Here is an 18,014-nt window from a genome sequence, read left to right on the forward strand (position 1 = left end):
AAAGCTTTCATATTACAAAGGAAAAAAAAAAATCTGCTAAACTCTTGTCAACAGGCAACTATTTTTAGACAAGCTCATTTTCTTTGGTGGCTCTGGAATACTGATTTCCCCTACAGGGTAAGGTTTACGAGGAAGTACAGCCAACTGAAGAGGCTTGACGTTCTGACATTACATCCAAAAGGGAAAATTAACACGCCTAATTGTACTCTGAGCACTCGACCTTCCCGCATTTTATTTGCAAATGCAATTACATCAGGCCCATAACATTTTCAGGTATGATTTTAAAACACATGTAGGCCTTCAGATAAGTGAAGTCTTAAGTGCAAAAATCAAACACATCTCTAATTCGGTGAGGGCATTTTCATTTTCCTAGCTCTTTAATGCTTAATCTCAGACTGAATCTCGTGTAGATCAGAAAGCAATTTTAAGAGTGGTAGTTTAAAAATATATATATATATATATATATATATATGCATTCTCTCAAAAATAACACTTTTCTCAAAACATTTTTTAAAAAATCTAGCCACAGGGGCGCCTAGGTGTTTCAGTCAGTTTGGTGTTCAACTCCGGTTTTCGGCTCAGGTCATGATCTCAGGGTCCTGAGATGGAGCCCTCTGTGGGGCTCTGGGCTCGGCAGGGAGTCTGCTTCAGATTCTCCTGTTCTCTCTGCCCCAGCCCTGCTCATGTGTGTTGTCTCCTTCTCTCTCAAATACACAGATAAATCTTCTTAAAAAAATCTAAAAAATCAGGGGCACTTGGGTGGCTCAGTGGGTTAAGCCTCTGCCTTCAGCTCAGGTCATGATCTTGGGGTTCTGGGATTGAGCCCCGCATAGGGCTCTCTGCTCAGCAGGGAGCCTGGCTTCCCTCTCTCTCTGCCTGCCTCTCTGCCTACTTGTGACCTCTCTCTCTCTCTCAAATAAATAAATAAAATCTTAAAAAAAAAAATCTAAAAATCTAAAAAAAAAATCTTAAAAAAAAAACCCTACTACAATGAAGCAGTTTGTAGGATGTGGGGGAAAGTTCTTTGTCAGTTCCATCCTCTTCTTGCACCAACACTGACACAACGAGAGACTCACTTGTTTGCTGCTGTTTTCTCTAGGAGCAAAGAAACTGAGGTGGCAATGTGGCAGGAAAGGAGAAGCCCAAAGCATGGGAAATTATAGAATAGTAAAAAGTGGAAAAGACAGACAAGATATTCAGTGACTTCATTTTTGCTTCTTCACTTTTTCTCTACACAAAAGAAGAGGCAGCCAAGAAGAAATAAAGGAGAGGAAACTCTTCACTGAGGGCAACTCTTGGGTCAAGTGTAAAAATAATTTCTCTAGCTATTCTATTCATCTATTTTGAAAATGTAAAACAGAACAGGTCCTCAAATTATCTGATAAATATAAAAAGTTCAAATGTGATGAATTTTAAGAACATATCCAGCTAAAGAAAAATAAAGTAAGGGAATGAAAAAGGAGAGACAGACAGAAACTACTATCGGCTACAGAAAAGTGCCTTCATCTTTTTTTTTTTTTTTTAAGATTTTATTTATTTTCCAGAGAGAGAGAGAGAGAGAAAGAGAGAGAGCACCAGGAGGGGGAGGGGTAGAGGGAGAAAGGAGACTCCTGCTGAGCAGGCAGCCCAATGCAGTGTTTGATCCCAGGACCCTGGGATCATGACCTGAGCCAAGGGCAGATGCTTAACCAACTGAGCCACCCAGGCATCCCCAGTGCCTTCATCTTGAAACAGTTAGGATACCACTATGAAAATGAAGCTGTAGTTTCACATCTGCAGACAAACCTGAAGGTTCTGGCCCAGATATTTTCCTCCCCGCCAAATTCTCCTGTTGAAGTCCTGTTGAAAAGGTGAGGCCTTTTGGGAGTTGATTAGGTCATAAGAGCAGCACCCTCTGGAATGGGCTTAGTATCCTTTTAAAAGAAGCCAAAGAGAGTTTCCTAGCCCCTTCTACCATGTGAGGTTACAATGAGGAGTCAGAAGTCTATGGGCAAGAGTAGGGCCCTTACAGGATCATGCTGAAATCCTGATCTCAGACTCTAGAGTGCAGAATTGCGAGAAATAAATTTCTGTTGTTTATAAAAGCCACCCAATCTGTGGCATTTGTTATAGCAGCCTGAACAGACTAAGATGCTAGGCATTCTGTTAGGAAGTTCTAGAAGGAAAGGTCGTCATGAATGAAAGGAGTCAGAAGTAATATTCAAAATATTTAATAACTGATACATTGATGGCATTGACACTGGCCAAACGAAACACAAGCTGCGTTTGCAGGAAAGAATGCTAGGTCTAACAATCCTACGACCATCCTAGAGCTCAGTGTGGGGCTGAACGCTCTGGCTTTGGACTTAAGGGAAGCGGGGTAAAGGTACGGATGAGAAAATGAGAGGACGGGTGATAATAGAGAAGGGAGGCGAAGGAGCTGGACGAGTTAAGAGTAGATATTTTTACAACTCAGACCATGGTACCTCACCTCCAAGATGCCCCCAGTGATCACCACCTCCTGGTATTCATACCCTTGTGTGGTCCCCTTCTGCACTGCGATGGGGTCAGTCTTTGTAACCAATAGCATATGGCAGAAATCACGGTATGTCACTTTCAATATTGGGTTATAAAGACCACTATTTCAACGTTGGGTACTCCCTTGTTCTCTCTTAGATTTCTTAGAGGGAAGCTTATGGAGAAGCTCTGGGGAAAGAACTGAGGCCCGTGCCAAGAGCCACGTGAGTAAGTTGGAAAGCAGTAATTCCAGCCCAGTCTTCAAAGACTGCTCTCCTTGCTGTCAACTTGACTACAACTTCACAAGAAAACCAACCAACATTCTGGATCTTCAGAAACTGTGTGAGATGATAAACAGTTATTGTTTAAAGCTGCTAAGTTTTGGATTTGTTATGCAGCAAGAGATAACTAATACACAGGATTAGGAAAAAACAAAACCAAAAACAGAGTACCAATACACTTGAGGAATTGCTTTTCCATTCAGGACAGCACAAGGAAGAAAGAGGTTGACAGAGCCAGTATTTTGCTGGTTTCTGTTGTGCTATCTGTGAGAAGTTAGTTTCTGCACAGTAGAAGATAGGTAATCCTCTCTACCTTGAAGGGGTCTGAAAAATGCCCTTGTATACCAAACTAAAATTATGCCAAGTTAGGTAACAACAAAGGTAATAACAGAAAGGCCATCACTGTTAGAGCATCTACCCTCTGTCCATCATTTTCTATACATTATCTTTAGTCCTCAAAAGCTCCATAAGGCATGATATTATCATAAGAAATTATCTTGAAGCCAGTCTGGATTCAAAGCCTAAGCTCTTTTCATTGTGTTATTACTTCCTTGCAAGAAAATCAGTAAAGATTTGGCTATAGTTTGGGAAAGAGAATTAGACGAAAACGCCAAGTAAAGCAGCAAGTCAGGTAACTTGTCAGACACAGGAAAATCAGGCGCAGGTGAAGCAGAGGCAACTACCAGGGAGTAAGTTCAGAAAATGGTGAATCCAATCCAGATTCAGAGGGGCTCATGCATCCCGATGTTTACAGCAGCATTATCAACAATAGCCAAACTATGGAAAGAGCCCACGTGTCCAACACCTGATGAATGGATAAAGAAGATGTAGTACATGTATACAACGGTATATTTATTACTCAGCCATTAACAAGAATGAAATCTTGCCATTTGCAATGATATGGATGGACCTAGTGGGTGTTATGCTAAGCAAAATAAGTCAGTCCGAGAAAGACAATTATATTTCACTCATGTGTGGTATTTAAGAAACAAAACATGAGCCTAGGAGAAGGGGAAAAAAGAAAGAAGGAAGCAAACCATAAGAGATTCTTAACTATAGAAAACAAACTGAGGCTTGATGGAGGAAGGTGACTGGGGAGTGGGCTAAATGGGTGGGCCCATTCCAGAGGGTGCTGCTCTCCTGACCTAATCAACTCCCAAAAGGCCCCACCTGCAAATAAGGAGGGCACTTGTGATGAGCACTGGGTGATATATGTAAGTGATGAATCACTAAATTCTACTTCCGAAACCAATGTTACACTATATTTTAGCTGTAATTTAAATAAAAATTTGAAACAAAAGAAAAAAAAGAATCCACATCAGCTTACTGCCCTTGAGTCCTATTCTCTTTCAGGTAAACTTCCCCGCCTCCCCACCCCCATAAGGCTAGCTCTCACTGCACTCCAGTACCAATGCTGGCTCAGGGCACAAAGACTTCCAAGAACCCTATGGCAGAAGCCCTGGAGCCCAGGTGTTCATTGGCAGGGTACTGAGCTGGTCTCACTACTAACTTTCTCTGACCTTGACACTGCAGTTCCATGATGGCTGACCTTGTTGCTGAGTTCCTTTCTTGACTTATTCCAGAGATATACCTGATGACTTAGGGGTGAAAAGCTTTACTGAAAATAAGGAGAATGGCTTTCAGCCTTATTATATTCTATTTTCAGCACTGAAGATAAGAAAAGAAATGTACTAGGAAGGTTTGTTTTGTTTTATTTATTTTTTGAAAATAAAAAAAAATAGAAAATGTGTGAACAAAAGTTAAAAATTTGAACAAAACAGTAAGAGGATAAAAATGTAAGTTGGTTCCCCAGCTTCTCTCCAGAGTTGCCACTGTTGTGGGTTATCTACGGGAGGTAATTAATTTTTACACATGTGAAAAGCAGGATCTCACTGTACCACTCGGGTTGAAGAGCCCAGGTACTTTAATTCATTAGTCATAAAAATGAGGATTAGTCAATTATTCTGATTTGAGCTGGGAAGCTGCCAACTGTTACATCAAACGAAATACCCTCTCCTTTTGTGTTCTGCTGTCTGTAAGATTTTTCTATAAATGCATCTGAACACTCTCTGCATTGGGTAGAGCCACATGCTATACCAGAGCTTTGAAAAACATGAATAATGTATCTGTGGCTTTTATAGATGGTTGTTATGCAAGAAATGACAATAAGACAAACTCACATGTGTTTCCTATGAAGTTTTTTTTAAAGATTTCATTTGTTGTGCTCATATGGGACATCTCCTATGTACCATTTTACATTCTCTTGGTCCTACCTCTTAACCTGGCCCCTGGTACAGGGAGGTTCAGCCCAGATAACAGACTTGCCCTGAGCCATTTCTCACTCGTTTCCTTCCCAGGAGCTTCCCTGATGCTAAGGTGTGGGAAGCCTGCAGAATCCACTCAGCACTCAGGCATAGGTAAACCAGAAGTGCAGAGAAGTTCATGTCTGTGTCACTACCGTTGAAAAATGAGAAGTGGAACTAGTAGTTAAATGCTGGTGGATGGTTCTGGAATGCAGTCCATAAGCTTCCTTTGTAGGCAAAAGCCGCAGTTACCCTCCAGGGAGGCCAAATCCATGAAGTGTCCTCATATTAGCTTTTCTTTGTTTCTCTTTTCCCTTGCTTCCTTTCTTACTCCCAAAGCCCCTCACTCCCCTTCTTTGGGAATGCATTCCTAAATTAACTACCTGCACTTGAGCCCTTTGTTCTAGGCTCTGCTTTAAGGGAACCCAGGCTGAGATAACCTTGCTCAATGTCCCATTTACAAGGTGCCTTTTGAAAAAGTCTACCTAAGCTTAAGTACCAGAAAAGACATTATCCCCACCGAAAAACATTTTTATTTTGCCCGTTCTTCATGGTTAGTACATTTGCTGCCTTCTCTTTTTTGGCCTTTCTTTTCTATTTTTATTGGAACTTCATCACTGTATGGGTGTATGTATTGATTGTATGTAAATCCAACTCTGAGGAAGCAAGTAGTATATAAAAAACAAGAGTGCTGTTTGTGTTAGTTACCTCCTTGAACGAGAAAGACTGAGATCAGAGGAACGGAAAGCCCCGACTTGGAAAAGGAAGAAGCTGTTAAGGCGTCATTTGGAGGCAGGTCTCTCTTAGAAGACGGATTTACAGAGACAACAGTCAACACTAGCAATAAATTCAAAGGGAAAATAAAGTTGGCAGTCCTTCCCCATTTCTTAGATTCTCAGCGCTTAGCCAGAGCCCGGTACACAGTGGACGTGTGTTGGACAAACAGTGTTGGTCCTAGTGACGTCTCTGTGGTTGATTTACAGTTCCCCGGGACTGATGGCAGAACAACGACAGCACACTCAGGTGGCTCTTGAGGGGAGGTACTGCAGAGCTTCATCACACCGGCCTCATCAGAAATAAGCCACACAGCCTTGAGACAAGGATATTAACTAAAGAAAGAAACACACAAAGAATTCCTCCAGGCAAGAGGGGGAGGCTTGAAAACAGTGTCTTTCAGAAGGCAATTTACCAAATGAAACTTCTGAGTGTCTAGTAGCTCCCAAAGATTAAATTTAACATTCTTGCAAAATGACATTAACCAGCAGTCCAGCTGCCTATGATTACAGATCTACCGAGTCTGAAAGTCAGCCAGAGGATGCATTTTGCTTACATCTCACTACTGCAAATGGACGGTCATGGTACATTAGGAATTCCGGCACTTTAAAAACTATCCCATTTTTCCCTACAGGCTGAAGGTTTTACAATGAACTTGGATCTCATTAAAATTTATTACAAGCATTCCAATGAAGTCTGTAGAATCTCGGTTACAAAATCCCAGTAGTGCGGAGAGGAGGAAATACAGATAGTTATCAGCAGCCTGTCTCTGGCTGGCCAACGCCGTCTAAATTGTGACCACCTGGTCCAATTATTTTCTTTGAAGTGTCCAAATTTTCTTCAGTCCTCGTAATCAAATACTACTTTAGAGCAGGTAATAACATTACTTCCCTTGTGGCAAACAATGACAACTTGATTAGAAAGATAAACACAGCTCCACTGAAATGTTTTAATCACCAGAGGTGGCCCTTCCTGATTCTAAATCTCAGTGCTAGCTTGCGGTTTCCAGTATTCTCAGCAAAGTTCTTCAAAATCTAGAATTTGATTCTGCACACTACAAAACTTGGAGCAGTGTCTTTTCAGACTGGATATGAGGGTTTCTGTTAAAAATGCAAGATGAGGGGCACCTGGATGGCTCAGTGGGTTAAGCCTCTGCCTTCAGCTCAGGTCATGATCTCAGGGTCCTGGGATCGAGTCCTGCATCGGGCTCTCTGCTCAGCGGGGAGCCTGCTTCCCTTCCTCCCTCTCTGCCTGCCTGTCCGCCCACTTGTGATTTCTCTCTCTGTCAAATAAATTAATAAAATCTTTTAAAAAAATTTGTCAAAAAAAAAATGCAAGATGAAGTTGGGGAACGTGATTTTTTAAAAAAATAACTCTCCACTGTACCACTTTTACAAATTCAGTCTGAATTATCTTTTCTTTGAATTTTGGAGATCTCAAAAGGAAACAGGCAATGCTGACAATGTATTGATGTAAGCTAATTCATTAAGCTGATTAATATTAGTTGGAGAACAACATGTAAAATGTGGAAAGTGAGGGCATCCGGGTGACTCAGTCAGTTAAGCATCCGACTCTTGGTTTTGGCTCAGATCATGATTTCACGTTCCTGGGATGGAGCCCCGTGTAGGGCTCCACGCTCAGCATGGAGTCTGCTTGAGATTCTCTCTCTGCCCCTTCCCTGAATCGCACGCACACATGTGTGTGCTCTCTCTCTCAAATAAAGAAATAAATCTTTAAAAAAACAAAGTAAAATGTGGAAGGTGATGCTATGGCAGAGGTCAAGAATAGATTCTGGCATATAATCACAGGAAGCAAAGAAAAAATAAAGCATTAGTCACAATAAGGCTGTCTTTAAAAATGCAATTGACATTTGGATTCTCTTACGATTTTCTGATTTAAGAACATTTCTTCATTCCAAAAATTCTTTCCTCCTCTACACATTTACTATCTTCCCAACACACCCTCTACAGCACTGACTGCACTGTCCACTAGTTCTATGTTTCTAGTGCTGTCTCTGCACACACACGTGTGCACGCGTGCACATACACACACACACGCCCCTGAGGAGAAGGACCACATGGGCACCTGGGCATTCCCGGTGGCAGGCACCATGCCTGGTTTGCAGCTGCTCAATGCTTACAGAGTGAATACACAAATAAACCAATGAATGTCAAATGAACTAAAGGCAGAATCACACATTGGTAAAGCTGAAGGCAACTGAAGAAAATACCTAATGCAATGTCCTTTTGTTTTAACAGTGGAAGAAAGCAAGCAGAGAGAGGGCCAATGTCCTGTCACGGACATGGAGACTGGCCCCTAGATCACACGTCTGGATACTTTCCAACAGCTATGGCCTAGAGTCTTCTAGTTTGTCAATGGCAAAGTCACTTTGCTACTACTCCCTGACCCCTTATATTTTGGCTTTTGAAATCCACGATAAAAAGGGAAGCAGAAGAATTATAACTGAAATTCAAATTAGCATGGTTAAAAAGATTGTTATCCTTGGCCAGAGAGTTCTCAGTTTATAAGTGGATTCTGACTACCTATTTTAGTTCTGCTCCCACTGTTATATGACTAATAATTGGCTGCACTACAAAAGTCCTCATTATGTTTTTGTTAATGATATTCCCATCCTCATCTTTTCACAGACCTCCAAATTCAGGGATTCTATATGGTGATGAGAACTGAAACGTGGAAAAAAAGGGAGGTACTGTGCTGGAAATATGAAAAGGTTATGTGAACGGTTACTAGCGCATATCCACTCCACAGGTTATTATGCAACTATTACCAATTACTTTTCCAAGTAATTTATAAGAGCCTAGAGAAATATGACTACATTTCAGTCTTAAGTGAAAAAAATATATATAATTGGGCATAAAGAACTAAAACCCAACAGAGAAAAATGAGCGAAAGTAATTATGCTAAAGATGGTGGTTACGTTTAAGAGGCAGAATTAGAGATTACCTCTGCTATTTTGCCATTTTAAAAAAATATTCTAAAATGTATTTCTATTACTCTTAAAATGGAAAAATAAAACAGATTTAATTTTTTACAGAATTTCATAAGTTGGGGAGCACCCTGGTGGCTCAGTCGGTTAAACACCCGACTCTCGATCTCAGCTTGGGTCTTGATCTCAGGATCATGAGTTCAAGCCCAGTGTTGGGTTCCATGGAGCCTACTTAAGAAAGAAAGAAAGAAAGAAAGAAAGAAAGAAAGAAAGAAAGAAAGAAAGAAAGAGAAAATTCAAAAGCTGGTGTCACAGGTGGCACAATGAATACTGAATTTCCCTTAATAAGTTTCTTTTGGGTCTCTGTTTTTCCCTTTTTTCCAAATCCCATCATCAAGGCTCCAGCAAGAGTATCTTTTGAGCCCAGAAATGAGATCCTGATTGAAGACATAACGTTAGGAAACCTTAGCACTACTTCCCTCAGGACATGTTTGAGAAGCATACTGAGAAATTCACTCTATTTGTTAGAGTGAAGAACTTCCTGCAAATGCCTTTTACTGCATTTTTTATGTTCTTAGAAAACCCAAAAGGGCCCTAAATAATTCAGTCTCTTTCCTGGGTTTGGTTTCCCGATAGGTGTTCATTTTTTTCCCCATGACAGTAAATAGCTTTCCTTTTGAGATCACTGATTACTCTGACACTAATGGCTCAATTAAATCGTAGGTGTAACTTTTAGGTAGTATCTATTTTAAGAAGAATAACATAAGCTCAATAGGAGGGAACCCTCTGGCTACTTCCTAAATTGCTTAGAGCACATTCTCCACCCTTTTTAAAAGCTATTTCTCCAAAATGTGCATTATAGTACTCAGTGCGTCTTCACAGCAGGTAGCTTTGCTTGGACACAGCTCCTGGGAATTTTGAATGCAGAGCTGCGTCAAGGGAATCACAAAGCCAAGGCTGAAAAATTAATGCTTCTCTTTCTTTCTCACCTCTTCTGGGAAAGTTGTAGGTGATTGTCTGACACTTGTAAATGGATCTGCAGGTCCCCAGCTTTAACTGATGCCCAAACGAACACCATAAACAGCCAGCTGAGTTCTCTCCTTCTCTCATCTGCACTATCTGGTTTACTTTCTATTTGTAAGTGCTCTTTCTATGAGGTGGAAACATACACTCGTCGGAAAGCTATATGGGTTTCTAGTGAACTGTCCAAACAAATAAAATCCTTACTGGTCTTAGGTTTAACTCTGAGAAGAAGCTCTTAATCACTAACTTCGGCAACTGTGTCTTTGGCTTGCAGCGAGATGGCACGACTGGGCAGGCCACCCACTACAAGTACATTTGGCTGTTCCCCAAAGAAGGAGGTGGGCAGCTCTTTACTCGTTTTCCATGCCTCAAGAGTTTCTGAGTGTGAGGCAGAGAATATCATTCTCAAATAACTGGGCCCACTCTCCTCACAATTCCCTCAAACATAAGGCATTACAAGCCACACTACTTTATCCTTAACAAGAGAATGTGTAGGTTCTTTATTCATGCCCAAACTAAAAAAACAAAAATAAAAACAAACAAAAAACTCCTTAAAAACAACTTGAGATTATTTAGAGAAATATGAATAATATAGCAGCATAAAAATAAACAATACAAGGAAAGATTCCCTTTCCTGTGATTTCAGCCCTATTTAACTTTTGCCCACTATGACAAATTAAGAAAATTTATGTTAATCACACTCTGTAAGACAGTGTGAAATGCTATTTTGATCTCTTCTCAAATCACGCCACTGCTTTCTTTGTAAATGTCTCTAAACCCAACCTACTGCAATGTGTATGAATCTGTACTTCAAATAAAAACATTAATAGATCAAATGCAAAGTACATCCTACTTCTTGCTCTAAATTTTGCTTAGTATTAATAAATGCTAATAAAAATACCTAAGCTGTCTTAATGAGGATCCATGAATGATGGCTCAGAACCTCTCCTTCCAAATCTAGTGTTGCTTGATTCTTACAGTCTGATTCCCCATCCCACTAAGAAAAGTATGTCTAGGCATTTTCATGTGCAGATGCCAGGAAAGCTGAGAGATTTTTTTTTTTTTTAGTCAGATATTTTGTACAAATTACACAGGCTACATGAGTAGAGAAGAGACAGTCAATAGAGCAAGCAAAAGCCTCAAGATGAGGCTACATACAACCTTGCAGAAACTATGGCAACCTGACCTTTTTCCAGTGTCAAGAGACAAGTCACAGTTTTAGAAATGGAAGATACCTATGAGACCTGCTCACACCTTTTATTTAAAGATTTATTTATTTATTTAAGATTTATTTATTCACTTTAGCAAGAAAGAGCGTGAGCGTGGGGAGGGTCAGAGGGAGAGGGAGAGAGAAACTTTAGCAGATACTCACTGAGTGCAGAGCATGATTCGGGGTTGATCTCATGACCCGGAGATCATGACCTGAGCCGAAACTGAGTCGGGCATTTAAACAACTGTGCCACCCAGGTGCCCCTATGCCTTTGATTTATGGGAATATAGGCCTTAGGGAGGTTTGGTGACTCACTCAAGGTCATATATCTGGTTGGCAGTAGAGTTAGAATATAGTCTGGGTCTTTTGGTTCCAAGAGCTCTTTCAATTATACCACAAAACATCTATTCCTGTCAAAACTTAAAAATAAACCACTTGAATGAAAATCTTTCTAAACTGGTTTACACAATTCCTATTTTTATATACAAAATATAATTAACATTATCTGTGAGTCAAGGTCACTACTATGAAGATCAAGGATGTCAACTCTATAATACAGAGTATGAATGCTGATTTCACAGAATATAGTACAGGGCTGGGAATATGACAATGGCTTCTGCGGATTTCTGGGGATTCACTCTTTACTTGTATTCCTCACTGCCCTCAGTGTCTCTGTTCCAATTATCATCCCTTTCCAACCACTTTCGAATTCTAATTTTAAACTCGTGTTTTCTAAAGTCTATTCTCTAAAGTAATATGAAATGAAGTCAAATGCCCACCATATCCATTGCAGCATTATTCATTATAGCAGAAACAAAAACCAAAACCATAAATGTCCAACATAGTGGAAGAACGTTTAGTGAGTAGTACTTTCAAGAACAGAATATTGTGCCACCATTAAAATTATCTTCATATAAAGAAGTTTTAATGAAATGAGGAAGTACTTACATACTGATGTTAAGTGAAGAAAGCAGAATATAAAACCACAGAATATCAACCATATTGTAAAAATGCTTTGATGAGAAATACACCAAAATATTTACAATGGTAGGATTATTTATAATTACTATCCTTTTATACCATGCTGTCTACTTACCTCTTTGTCTGCAAAGTCAGAAAAAGAATTTTAAAAAAGAGAGGCACCTGGGTGGCTCAGTGGGTTAAGCCGCTGCCTTTGGCTCAGGTCATGATCTCAGGGTCCTGGGACAGAGCCCCGCATCAGGCTCTCTGCTCCGCAGGGAGCCTGCTTCCTCCTCTCTCTCTCTCTCTCTGCCTGCCTCTCTGCCTACTTGTGATCTCTCTCTGTCAAATAAATAAATAAAATCTTTTAAAAAAAAAAAGAATTTTAAAAAAGAAAATATCATTGGAAAAATGTAACCTAATTGATCAGAACAATATAAAATAAAAATATATAGATTCTAGATGAGAATCTGAAGCCTCTGTTGTATGAGCTTGTTCATGAATTCAGCAACATGGGATGGTTGCAGGTGGTATTTCCTTACTTCCCATTTCTTTGCTAAATTTCAGGTATGTCAGGTTGCCAGATATTTGAACTGTGGGTGAGTAAAGCATTAAGGTATGTATACTTAAAGGAAAAGAGAGAATGCTGAGAAGAAAAGACTAAAAAAGAGGAGGGAGGGAGAAAATGTTCTAAGCCAATGCTTCCAGGCAAGCGTCTAAGGATTTTTTTCATTAATTGGTTTTTAGAAGTTTAGAAGCCACAGATAGTGGCAACTGTCATTAAGTCACTCAGACTGATTTATCAGTGGATGAGCATTAAAGACAAATTAACCTCTCTAGAGACCTGGCTAGTGTCCAATTAACAATTAACTACTTCCTCAAACCAGGAGAGCTGAATTAAGAATGTGAGAACATCAAAGCCGCGATAGCATGAGAAGCTAAGCGGTTGAAGCAGAGTGTCTTCCTATAGGATGTTTATACCTGAAAGTAGTGGAGATATATATCTATATAAGATAAAAGATATATGTATATATTTTTACCAATTTTACCAGTTTTCTATCCCAATTCTTTTGTAATATGATGAAATATTTTTCTGTTAAATAGCACATCTTTTTCGTATTATCTTTTCTTTCTTTAAATGAAATCTTTGTTACATGCGTAATGGAGGAGGCAAGCAGTATGACCTTTTGATCTGACAACACACAGTGACACTCATTATTCATATACATATACTCAACCTCCATAAATGTGTCACCTCATGCAGGAATGACCAAGGGCAAACTGAGCCCAGAGTAGGAGATTTAACAAATAGATGTTGCCTGGCTTCTCAAAGCATCTGAAGATCATTTTTTTAAAATTTCGTTTTCTAAAAATTTCCCTTTGCTTTCGTGAACATTATATGCCAAGAAAACACTCTTAAGAGTATTTTATACTGGTCTGAGGGACAGACAAGATCCAGATCAGTTCTCATTCAACATTAGCAGCATTTGCGATATGATTTCTAAGGACTTCCCAAAACCTGCTCTGTTTTATTATAATAACCCTGTGAGATATTAGTAGGCCCACTTCACAGATGCAGAAAGAGAGGCTCTAACAGATAAATTTGCTAAAGATCATACCAATACTGAGCTGGAGGAACAGTTCCCTAATTTAGATCCCTAGCTCCCAATCCTATATTCTTTCCACTGCTTCACGCTGCAGGCTTTACCGATAACTTCCATGCCAAAGTACTTGCCCCTAGAGTCCACGTACAAGGGCACCTCGGCAGATTAGTAACTGCTTAACAACAGGGCAGGTTGAGTGGAAAATTATCCCCAAAGAAGTTATAACTGAGTGGGAAGCGGCTGAGGCTGATGTTCATTGCCACCTTCGTGGCCACTTGGGCCCCCGCATCCATGCAGACTTTGTCTCTCTTCTCTTCACAAAACCATGTTCATCATTTGTCCTTCAGATTTAAACAAGGCCGGCCCCAGACGAAAATCTGAGCCACTTTCACTATTCCTTTACTCCACATCCCTCAGCTTAACTCTGATAGCTCGTAGCTATCATGGAGCATGCCTATGCCCCAGTTCCTCAGGAATTTTTTCCCCACAAGTCGTACACAGATGCTTTAGTTCCCCAGCTAGACTTTAAGCAAGATCTGTGTTTTTTACATCTCAGATTCCTCCCTACCTTTTCGACACTCTACCCTCTCCCCTGTCTTCTGACTGCCTAGGATATAGGATATTGCTGTGCATTCTACAAATGCCTTCTGAGGGAATGAGAGCCTGCATGAGTGTGGGGGAAAGTCCAGTTTGATTCGTAATTAGGAAGCTGGAGTCCCAGCTCTACATGGAAATGTGTGTGATTGCAGGCAGGTCCTGGTTTTCTCATCATAAAATGGTTGTGGTAACAGGAAGCAGGTGGACTACATGAGTTCTATGATTGCTAACATACTATGAATATTTATATTATTTTGATTGGGCTGTTCACAGCCTTACTTTTGTTCATTAGGGATGAGAGAGGAGATAAATGCGAATTCCAAAGAAAAGAATGTTAAGACAAATACAGAGATCAAATAACTAACCACGTAACAGGCAGAAGGAAGTCAATGTGTCTGGAAAATTAATAAGCAAAGGAGAACAAGAGGAGTAGAAATGTCTCGGGCTAGAGGTGTGGATGCTGTCTGACAGGAATGTAAAGGTCTTGGAGGGTGGAATGTAAATGGGAACAGATCGGTAACTAGAAAATTGTTGTAGTGCTTAGGCATATGCAGTGTGATGTTTGCTTTTTTAAATTTGCTCTTCTTTTTGCTCCCCAAGCTTGAAATCAAATGTTAAGAATGTCAGCACAGAGGGGCGCCTGGGATGGCTCAGTGGGTTAAAGCCTCTGCTTTCAGCTCGGGTCGTGATCCCAGTGTCCTGGGATCGAGCCCCGCATCAGGCTCTCTGCTCGGCAGGGAGCCTGCTTCCTCCACTCTCTCTGCCTGCCTCTTTGCTTACTTGTGATCTTGGTCTGTCAAATAAATAAATAAAAATCTTTAAAAAAAAAAAAAGAATGTCAGCACAGAGACTGCTGAGATCATGAGGAAGAAAATAAAATGCAAACCAACAACTTCCTTGTGCAACTGAAGACAGAAGTTCCTGGTATTAAAATGGGGATTGATATTACCAACGTCTCACCATTAGCAGCCTATTTTCCTCCATTTGCGGGGAGGAAGGGGTAAGTAATGACAATTTTAATCAGGCTATTTCTCCAAAGTTTAACTTTATTAAAGATTTTTAAATTCCAAGTAATACTGTACTGGTTTCACTAAAATTGGGGTTTAGCTGACAGATCTTGTAACAGATCAAAATGGTGTTATAAGGAGGTCTATCCATGCCTTCATTAGGAAACTCCCTTAGATGGGATGTACTTATGGCAGGTAGTGAGACAAAGTCTCCAACGGGGCACTAGGGGTAAGAATTCATCTGAAGAGCTAAACCAAAAGAAAGTCAGGTTCAGCTTGAAACTTCAAGGAAAAATAAAACGGTACCTCTTTAGAAATGAAAAATCTCTGAAATTAAAAACTAATACCTGAAGTAACAATTGTGGGATTATCAGATGTAGGAGTGTTTAGTTGGTTTCCAAAACTGAAGTGACACTTTTAACGATTAAAGCAATAAGAGCACATGGTTCATAAAAGGCTAGAAAAACTCCATTAAAAAAAGAGCAAAAGTTTTAAAGGGATTTGATTTAAGAGCCATTTTTAGAAGCCTCTTGATGAAATTTTTGATACTAAAACTGCAGAAAAGAAACTTACTGTTAATCCATGTTATATAACTTTGAATCCATTCTGCCCTTCATCTTCTACCTCAGAAGTGGGACTAAATTTAACCAAAGTCTATAAAGACATTTCTGCAGGGAGAAATAGTGTGTGTGCATGTGTGCGTGCGTGTATGTGTGTGTGTGTGTGTGTTAAAGACAAACATACCTGCTTCATCGTAGGATACAGTCAATTTTTCTAGCATTTCTCGGTCAATTGACAGAATCTGCTGTTCAAGGATGGTCTGGTAAGACAGAACACTATTTTCTTTGTCCTTCTCGTAGTCCTGAAGATGTTGTTTAAGGGCCTCTGGGAGTCTTGATTTTACATATTCAGCTGCAGTCTGCAGTTAAAACAGGTAGAGAACCCCATTAGTTTTTCTCATCTTAGGCTTTTCACTTCCCCTCATGGACTGTGGTGAAAACTCAAAGCACCGTGAAATGAACCCTTTAAACAAGCATATCCTTGTCATTGTCATTATTAGACTCCACTCTATCAAGTCGGATGAATCTTCACATAGACAACTCACAGACCTGTAAGAATTTTCCACCAGGTTTAAAGGTACAAAAAAGATGATGGATTTGGTTTGGTATACAAAGAGTTAATGCTCAGAGTTTCAGCTATTCCACTGAATTCTGAGGGCCTCATGACAGTAAAATTTAAAATTACTTATCTATTCTTTAATCAATGAGAAGTACTACTGGAAGTTTAAATCTTAAATTGCACATTCTTAGAATCAACCATTCCAGAAACAATAATATTGTTACCATTATCAATATTTTCCCAGCAATTTATGTTATTACTGTTCTGTTTGTTCAGAATAACTCTGAATTAAAGTAGACAACTTACTGGTTTGGGCCAGTCCCTCACATCCTTCAAAATTTGGCTCAAAAGCTACAAATTCTGTTAGTGAACACACCTAAGAGCAGCCAACAGTCTTTCAAGTGTTTATACAGGCATTTGTATAGGTGCATGTATTTTAGTTCCCCAGTTCAGCTGCCATAAGAACTATATCTTATACATCCTTGAGTTTGCCCATTATCTGTTTCAGTTTGCACCGAAGTTTAATATCTTGACTCTATCCAAGAATCAGGTACTTTGAGAATAGCCTTTGGAGAAAATCTTCTGACAGTTTATAATTCTTTGCCTGCTATCTGAAGTTGCTTTCATGATTCCAGATAGAGCCTAGGAGTCATTTTCCACCGGCAAATGGTACTTAACTACACTTACTCTTTAATTATCATCAGTGCCATTTATTTTAGGAAAGCAAACTCTTAAACCCAAATCATTATTTATATGCCAAAATAGCAAATTATGCACTTCACATACAAAGCCATGTATGAAGCTTTATTTAATGTTCCTCTTAATAACTGTTTGATCTTCTCCCTCCTTGTGTTTTTTCATCCATTTGGTAATGGGCTTGCTCCTGCTAGGGACCTTTGGAGGATTCATGTGGACCGTACCTCAGAACCAGGCCCCTCAGATACAGGTAAGCTCAAGTCTGTGCTGGTGCCAGTTGTAGCAGAGACGCCTCAGGGCAGAGAGTGGAGAACATATAGTTCCAAGGTTCCGCAGGTTACACCTGAGCAGATGGTTAGCAGCTGGAAAGATGAACTAAAACCTTGTGAGGCAGGACACGAAAGGTTCCCAGCCAGTGTACCTTCTTACAGAAGTGGTATGCATGCCAAGTTCAGTCTGGAAGATAGTAACGGGCCAGAGCAGACCCTGTAAAAAATACTCAAAAGGATAAAAGAAAAGCAGAATGACTAAGGGTCTAAATTTGGGAACCTCATAGGTAGAATGTTGATACTGGTCATCAGGCTAAAAAACTATTTACTATTACAGTATGTTCTTTATGTTCTTTAAGAAACAATCAATATATGTGAAAGAATGGGGGGAGTGTAAAGTATTTTAAATGCGGCTAAATGTTTCACAAGTCATCTTAAAATCCTGGCAGCCCACCAGTTCCAACGTATTGAGTGTGTGCTGAGTAAAGTGTATTAGACCCCCTGGTGCTGCGAGAACAAACCTTTGCCATCAAGGAGCCTGGAAGTTTAACGTGCAAACAAAACACACATATGAAATACTAGAAAAACACTCTTCAAAGTACAATAAAAAACAACAACAACAAACCATGCACGGATCTTAAGATAAATTAGCATATTTATTTAATATATGAGCCATATTAGGTGCTGAACGGCCTCTAGGAAGAAAAATTAAGGATGGGGACAAGAAA

General features: G+C 39.8%; 1 protein-coding gene across 1 annotated transcript in view; it reads right to left on the reverse strand.

The window, feature by feature from the left end:
* PPM1L (protein phosphatase, Mg2+/Mn2+ dependent 1L) overlaps positions 1-18,014 on the reverse strand; it is a 291,645-nt gene that overhangs the window by 85,482 nt on the left and 188,149 nt on the right. Inside the window, exon 2 of the mRNA XM_046002401.1 lies at positions 15,947-16,121. Within this exon, the coding sequence (XP_045858357.1) occupies positions 15,947-16,121 (175 nt within the window). The remainder of the gene's footprint in view (positions 1-15,946; positions 16,122-18,014) is intronic.

This window comes from Meles meles, chromosome 4 (genome assembly GCF_922984935.1).
Source record: "Meles meles chromosome 4, mMelMel3.1 paternal haplotype, whole genome shotgun sequence".
NCBI lineage: Eukaryota > Metazoa > Chordata > Mammalia > Carnivora > Mustelidae > Meles > Meles meles.